Genomic DNA, 8,201 nt, shown 5'->3' with positions numbered 1-8,201 from the left:
AAGAAATGGACTATTTTAGGAACAGAACAACTCTAAATCCTACAAATTAGATTCCTCTTCCCCTAAAAAAGGCAAATACGTTGCATTCTCCTTTCTACCTTTCGTGCCACATGAATCAAGATTTTCAGTGTGAGGCATCTTTCCCTGAAAAGGGAAATGAAGGTCTTAATTCTGTACGGCTTATTTGTAATATACATACTCTGATGCTTGCCCACCTTCATGGGTGTGCCCTATGTTAAGAGCAGGCTTTTAAAAGAGCATTCAAAGGGATCAAAAGGAGTAGCAGAGAAGCCATCCAAAGAATTTTCTGGATGCATTCATAGATGATAAAGGATATAGTAATGAGAAACTAGCCAGAGTTAATCCATGCTAAAGGCCTTTAATTGAAAGATATGGTCACCAATTGATCTGTTTCAGTATCTGAACCATCAAGAACAAAACTCTCAAAGGAGGTGATGTCAGGGAAGAACAGCATTGGGGTTGCTTCGTGCAGCAGTTATCGAGCATCTGTACTTGGTTCAAGAAAGATAAGATTTTCACACTGTGGTATTGCCACGACAGTAGTTAAGGCCCAAAAGATGCAGGACATCAAGTCTAATGCATGATCCTTGACTGTGTGTATATTGGGATTCTTTAAAAACAAGAAAAGAAAAAAAAAATACCATGAGGTAATACTTACATTGGTGTTAAGTGATCTGTGCATTCATTGGCAGTCCTTAATATCTAGCACATAGCACTTGCATTTTTAATCAAATTGAGCCATCTCAAGTACCAAAGCAATTATCAAAGCAAGCAGTGAGTAGGTGGAAATGCTGCTATGACAGAATGCAATATCCTGTGCCTGATCTGTAAAGCATCTTTCTCGTGACAGGGTTTGCAGACAATCAGCTTGCAGTAAGGCTCAGAGCACATTGCTGGTGCTTCAGGATTAACTCTGTTCCTTTATATATATTTTAAAAGAATTTATTTTTTCCCCACAATACAAGAAATTCTATTGCAAGTGATCAAAATATGATTATGGTACCCACAGCAAGACAGTTTATTTATACTAGTCTCCATAGCAATAGCTGGCATTCTACAACAGTGTATTCTTATTGCTCTGACTGAGCAATGTTTTGAATAACTGCTGCAATAGAAATATTTTGCATGTATGAGTGAAAGATTCTTTTGTAGTCACCAAACACAACTGGATCTTTAACTCAGAAAGGAATGATCATAAAGACATGCTATTTAATAGTCTTTTGGTTTTCCAGTTCAGATGGGCACTATTGTACTCTATACTGTTAGTATATATACGGTTATGCTAGTGCTAGTTAATAGGCGCTGTCAGGCTTTGACATTATCAGAGAATCCTGTGAAATGTGGGTTATTAAAATCCTAGGTAATGTGATCATTCCACCTCTGAAAAACCTACAGGGGATGAAACAACTTGGCCTAGTATTGTGAAACACTAAGTGTTGTTTGGGATTCCTCAGTAAACTTACCACCAATCTCTGAACTGAAGGAGAGTGGTTCTCGGGACTACCCTTTTTCTTTACCTTGGCATTACAGATGAGGCCAATCTGCAAAATTCTGGGCCAAAACTTAAGCCACCTTAAATTTCACTAAAAGGAGTAGTAAGGGTTTGTATCAGATCATTTATGGAGGTTGTGACTCAACACTGTTCCAATCCTGATCTGCGGAGGTACTGAACCCTTTCTGCAACTTCTGAGGTTCTTGATTTGTCTCCATCTCTAGTTGGAACAGCACATTTGTGTATTATTCCCCAAGGAAAAAAAAGTCTGGTTAGGTACAGACATAATTCATTTGCTTGCACTCACCGTGAACTTCATAAGCCACATAGGTTCCGAGTCCGTTACACATAGCAAAGATATCTGGTCCGTAAGACATGAGATCATGGACAGGTGTCCTGATGACGAATGTGATCTCCTTTGCAGGTCGTCTCTTGATGTTTCATTTGCTAAACATCAAATAACATCATTTGGCAAAATCAGTGCCTTGATCCACTAACACTATGCATATTCCTATTTCTGGAATGATGCCTCAGTGCTTGGTGTTTTACTCAAAACTGTATTTAGTACAGTCTTTTAATCCACTCTGTGACTATGGGACCATTAGCAAGTGTTGAAAACAGCTCCTATGGCAGATTTAAGGGAGTTACGGTAGAGGGAGGCTGAAGAGAACTGGAAACTCAATTAAACAGCTGAACAGGAAGAGTAGTGCAGTCAGTATTTTAACACAGACCTCCTACAAAAGTATTTTCTCAGTCACTAAACTGTCACCCTAGATGTGCTCAGGTTGCAACTTGGAAGCATGGAAGGAGAAGCCTATTCTTTCAGCCTTCTAAAATGGGGAACCAAAGATGGCAGTAGCAATGCTTGGCAGATACATTTACACTAAAATTATTTGCAAGTAGTGCTTATGACCTCTTTGAGAATGCTGAGTGTTTTCGTGGCACAGCTTTTTTCTGAACTGCTCCAGAGTGCTTTGTTTCAAGTGAATTTCAAACATATTTTCCTACTTGAGTGCTTCTGTTGTCTGGACAAAGTGTCTGGATGCCTGTATTTTCTCTTATAACCTAGGCTTCCTGCTGGTTTGTATCTCATTATTCAGCTACAGTTACAGGATTCCTGTTCTGGCTCATACAATTAATATGGAGGAAAAGCTGTTGAATATAGAGATACTCTCTTACGCCCTAAAGGAAAATGGAGATCTGAACAATAGCATCTGCAAAGCAATGTTCCAAAATGAAAAATGCAATTTTGTACTGAAATGATTCAGAACTATTTTTAGATATTGCCATCCAAAAATAATTAATGCCATTGAAGGTTTCCTGATATAAACTGTTTCTTAGCAACCTGCAGACCTAAATTTCCTCAGAGGAAACTTAGCTGGGGAGGAAGTGGGGGGGAATGATGCACCTAATCTTTTTCTTTTGAAAAACCATCCCTATGGCAAATTCCCAAGCCACATTACTTTTCAGAAAACCAAAATCCTGCCACTTGTGAAAATCTCATCCTCTCAAGAAAGAAAGAGCACAGTTAAGAAACAGTTTGATGAACTTCAGGGTAAACACACACTTAGCAGGGATGACTGGCATTGACATAGGCTTTCAAAATCATGATGGAATTTTATCAGAGAGTTCCTGAAAGCCCACTCCAGTGTGCTTCCTTCTTGCTGGTAAGCAAGGAGTTGAGATAAGCTTCAGGAGGCACAGAGATGCACCTTAGTACAAGCAAGCCTAGAACTAGCTAGAGGTGAATGTTTTTGCTCAAGCGTGTACTTGTGTAACTCTCCCCTTTTTCTTCCCCACCATGCCTGCTTGCCCTTTAAAGCCAGGATTTTTATAAGGACTCAGTTCTCAGACTTCAAGAGAAGCCAGTGTCTACAAAAGGCTAGTATGCTGAATGCTGAGATAATTTTTAAAATGTCTGTGCTAATTCTGTGGGCTGAACTCATGCTAATATGGTGCTTAGTTCTTTTGAAAAAGTTTTGAAAGCTTGAAAACTTATTTAAACTTTTTTCCTCATTACTGGATTATTTGCTTTTCCTCAACTAGAGCTGCCTTAAAAAAATGATTATTTTTTTTAACCTGCAAAGAATGTGAGGTTATGAAGAGTACCATGCCAAAAATCTAAAATCTCTAAACAGTATTAAAAAGCAGTCAATCCAAATAGTCTTTTAAAACATTATAAAAATAATCGAAGTGATCTACAACACTGAAAAAAACATGAAAACCCTCCACTGCAAGCATCTGAAACAGAGTATTCTAACTTTTCAAAGGTTTCAAATTATATTAATGTAAAATGTCATTGAAATTGATACAACTTGATCATCAAAGGTCTGATCTAAATGTTGGTTTAAAAGCTTCTGAAAGCAGCACTGTCTCTGACGTCGGTCTACTTTGCATTACTGTACAACTTTACAAGTAACTACTCCTTTTTAATCTTACCTTGCTCTTTTCAGCCAGTGCAGGAAGTGCATCAAAGCTAGGCATCTCCTTTATCTTCATTATGGAAACGAAGCAAACTTTCTCTGGCAGCACTCTGGTTGCAATAAAGCCCTGTAAAATACTAGGAATTCTGTTTTTCATTCATTAAGATTGGAATAAAGTCTATATTTTAAAAGTAATAATTGCAGATAGCTTTTGCCCCAACACTTGGACTAAAAATGTTAAGAATAAAGAAACAAGTCCTGTATTTCAGTCAGCTTTATAACAGCTTCATCTGCTTGTACATTTTCTGAAAAAGCATGTTCCTTGCCACTTACTGTATCATAGTGCCAAATGGTTTTCCATGACCCATGGGTGCTCTTTCTCTCGATAGTTGCCACGTGCCATTCCTTATTGATGGTCAGAATTTGGAAGTCTCCACCAATGATTGCTTGCTGGCCTCTTTGTACATCATGAAACTAGAAAACAAAATTAAACAACACTTTTAGACTTTCAAGTCGGTTATCTCCCCAAAGCTTTAGAAAAATCACTGCTATAATAGAATAAATGCTGGCCCACAGGTAGTGCCTGTAGTGACCACAGTATTTTCAAAATGACAAAGAATTAAGGCTGTAGCATTCTGAGGCAGCTGTAAGAATTCTTTTAGTAGATTCAATGAATAATTTCTGTATGTTATAACTGTCATCTGGTGCATTTAGAGTTTTATGTGTGAAAGAAGTTTTAGAATCTTTTCTTCCAAAGGGATGGGGAAAGAAGCAAGGAAAACTCAAGAAGGGAATATAGAAACAGCAGCAATATATGTGTAACTTGGTCACTATACTCACGGAAGTAGCAAGGGCTAGAGTCAGCAAGAGTCCAAGAAGGAGAGAAGTCACAATCTGAAATGAAAAACAACAAAAGTGTAACTGCAGGTCTGGCTGACAAATCTGGTCGTGGGAATCCTAGTGCCTTTTTCCTCATCTGGTGTTTAAGTGTACTCCTTGGATCCTTTTTTGCTTTCATACCGGAATTACAAGAATCACCTAAATGGAGTCATCCTTGCTTTACCCTAGAATAATGCAAACTAGACAGATAGTAGGTTGCTTTTTAAGGAGCTGAATCTGAAGGTGCTTCTGAGACCTGTATAGTCATATACAGATATTTTACAAGGATGAGGAGAAGGAATTTAAATTTCTTCTGCTCAGGCATTACAAGAAAGTAGTTGATCCATTAGAGCACATTGCTCCAGTTTTGCAAAAGCATTGACAAAAATGGACACGGACTAGGCTTCCTGTAGGTTGAATGATGTGTAGTTAAACCTTTAAAAAAATCTATACCTCTTCATCTGATTAGGTTAATAGCGTCTGAGTTCCTCACTTTGGAAGAGAAAAATCTCCCCAGAGAATACCTTTTTGCTATAGACAGACATACACACTTCTAAGAGATAAAGGGCAATGGTTTTGAATCTACGTTTTAGTTTATAAGGAGAAAAAAAAGCATGCAAACTCATAGTAAATTTCATCTTGACTGCAGAGCTGATGCCAGTGCAGGCAGAATGAATGATGTGAACTGTCCGCCTTATATATGTTTTCAGAATTAGGTGTGGAATGATTGAGTGTTGAAAGAAAATTATTTTGTAATTTGTATACCTGTCTGCATATCACTGAAAATTACTTCCTGCTGCAAATTCTGAGCTGCCAGAGTCCGATAATTATCAGATAAGAATCTATTTGCAGTGAAAAATTAAATATGTTTTATAGTAACTTTCTGACATGTACCAATTACTTTTGAAAATTCACATTGAACTTAAGACCAGAGATAGCCTAAGGTTGGGGGTTTTTTTGGTGTTGGGTTTTTTTGGTTTTTTTTTTTTCCAAAAAAGCCTTGCAGTAGACAAAAGTAAGAGCTTTTGTACCTTCCAAAATGTACTGTATGTTACCATGTAACCATAGGGTCCACCAAAACAAATAGCCCAAATAGAACATTGCCACTGAAAATTGTTTTACAATAGGCAGTTCAAACTGAAATATTACATATATGTGCAAGTCTGTGGATGTTTCTGTTATTTTAGATGGGAACAGTAATTTTTTTTTTCACCTTGTCTCCGTTTATTTTCTGTGGTGATGTAAGTACTTATTGAATGAGGTGATCATTCAGTTAGGGAGGTTTCTGAATACTTGGGTTTTGTGTCAAGCTGCTCAGTTTCATTTTGTGTGCAACCTGAGTCTGTGGCAGGGAATCACTGTAAAGATTGCAAAATTACTTTTCAACTGGAATCCAGCATGTTACTTAAAAAAGGGGGGCTTTTAATATATAAAAATAACTTCTAACCAGTGCTGCAAGTGCAATATTAAACTAAATTCTGGTCTCAGTTTCACCGAGTCCAGCCTGCAAGTCCAAAGTGACGCTTTTGATACATACCGTTACACCAAATGGTGGTTATATTATTGGCTCTTTACGAGCAGCAGCGCTTGTCTGGCTTTGTGTGAAAAAACGTAGGTTTGTGCGCGGGCTCTGAGGGCAGACCACACTCACCGTCGCCCGCTTGTGGCGCCGCCGGGGAGAGGAGGAGAGCCCCCCCCCCCCCGCCCCCCCCCAAAAAAAACCGAAGAGAAACATGGAGAAAACTCCCTTCGCAGCCCGACAGAATTCAGAATTAACCCTCTGCTGAAGGAACAAAAGAGCTTGCTTTTGCTGAGGCACGGGAGAACTGAGGCGGAGGGCAGAAGAGCAGAGCTGAGGCGGCGTTGGGCGGGAGAGCTCTGAGGCGCCGGTGGGCACGTGACAGTGAGCAGAATAACGGTCGGGAAAAAAGGCGGGAAAACCCTGCTGAGGCGGTGGCGGCGGGGGCCGGGGCTGCTGTGCCTCAGCGACCTTGGGGGGAAGGAGCCCTGGCACATTTATGCTATTCCAGCTTTATTAATTTACAGTTGTTGGAAGTATTTCTTCCTGAAAGACTGGTGTTAGACCTGCTGTCAGTGTCTCGAATGAGAACATCTATTTTTGTGTTAAAAAAAAAAAATCCCTCACAAATTGGGTACTCTCAGCATCCTGAATTTGTCTTAAAATACATGAAGGTATTCAAATATATTTATTAGATTATATTATAGGGTTTTAATTATACTTGAGTCACTCTTTTGAACTTTTTTCTGTCAATACAGATTTCAGGTGTGTTTTTAAATGTAAATGGCAGTTGAATCTTTATATTCTGCCTGCTGTGGAATAAGAGAAAAACAGAGCAGTAGGACTTAAGATAAAATCCTGTCACTTTGTAATGCTGATGTGACGTGCTGATGGGTTGCCCTCAGAATTTAAATTACAATTTCAATTAAATTAGGGAAGGTGAAGATCTAGTATTTTACAGACAGCCCAAGTTACTGAAGTGATTGTTGTAGATCATGGAAATTGTATCTAGTGATAAAGCTCAGGCCTCATCCTTGTTGAGAAAGATCTTTCCTTGTAAGGTAAGCAACTCTAACTTTCTGCGCTGTTAAGAATATCTATGTATCTCTGTGCTTACATGCACATTTTGAGAGTCACAGTGTTGATGACTCTTCAGGTTCACTGGAGCCCTTGCTGTCATGTCTCTAGCTAGCAGTCTCTTTTTGAGTCTAGTTCTCTTCCCTATCAGTCTAAACCTGAATCAACTTAAATTTGAATAATGCACTTTGTGAAATGTAATGACATCCCAATTAGAGCAAGAAACCTGCCAGAATGTAATATTGTCATTAAATTCCTTGAGTGTGGGACAAGCAAATACTTTGCTTCATTGGTTCAGTAGTAGTTCTGTGTTTTCTGTAAAGTTTGAAATGTTACTGAAGGACACATGGTTCATTTACGCTTTTCGTGGAATAGAAAAAGCTTGGACATGTATTAAGCATCACAATGTGCAATACTGTAGTAAAAACAGGAATCTATGTGCATGAAGTTAAAGTAGTTTTGTGAGAAGCTGGACGTTACTGCAAATGTTTTGTGCCCTCTTGTTGAAGTTTTGGCCTTAAACAAGATGGTACTGGAACAGGCGTCGTCCCTTGACGGAAGCATCCATGCCCTGGTATTCCCTGCCAAGGGGACTACGGACTCTCTGATTTGAGCCTGGCAGAGGGTATCCCTATTTCCCTGCAAGGCTGCTGCCCTATTTGCGTGCAGGGCTGTGACAGCTGGGGCTGTGTGGTGTTGTGGTGCACCATAGACCCTGCTCAGGTGAGATCCCTGCTACCTCGGGGGACTTTAAGTCATCATCTGTTACAGAGTCTGGCCCATAGCCGTC

General features: G+C 39.3%; 1 protein-coding gene across 1 annotated transcript; it reads right to left on the bottom strand.

Annotated features, from left to right (window-relative positions):
* Positions 1 to 375: 375 nt before the first annotated feature.
* Positions 376 to 7,514, bottom strand: GKN1 (gastrokine 1). The gene is made up of 5 exons (XM_069799642.1): positions 7,452 to 7,514; positions 4,270 to 4,410; positions 3,953 to 4,063; positions 1,821 to 1,944; positions 376 to 631 (listed from the first exon to the last, which is right to left on the bottom strand). Exons 1-5 carry the CDS (start codon positions 7,512 to 7,514, stop codon positions 537 to 539), a joined length of 534 nt encoding a protein of 177 aa, XP_069655743.1. The 3' UTR covers positions 376 to 536.
* Between the last annotated feature and the right edge of the window lie 687 nt (positions 7,515 to 8,201).

Source organism: Haliaeetus albicilla, chromosome 13 (assembly GCF_947461875.1).
Source record: "Haliaeetus albicilla chromosome 13, bHalAlb1.1, whole genome shotgun sequence".
In the NCBI taxonomy this organism is placed as follows: Eukaryota; Metazoa; Chordata; class Aves; order Accipitriformes; family Accipitridae; genus Haliaeetus; species Haliaeetus albicilla.
This window is presented reverse-complemented; position numbering and strand designations above follow the sequence as displayed.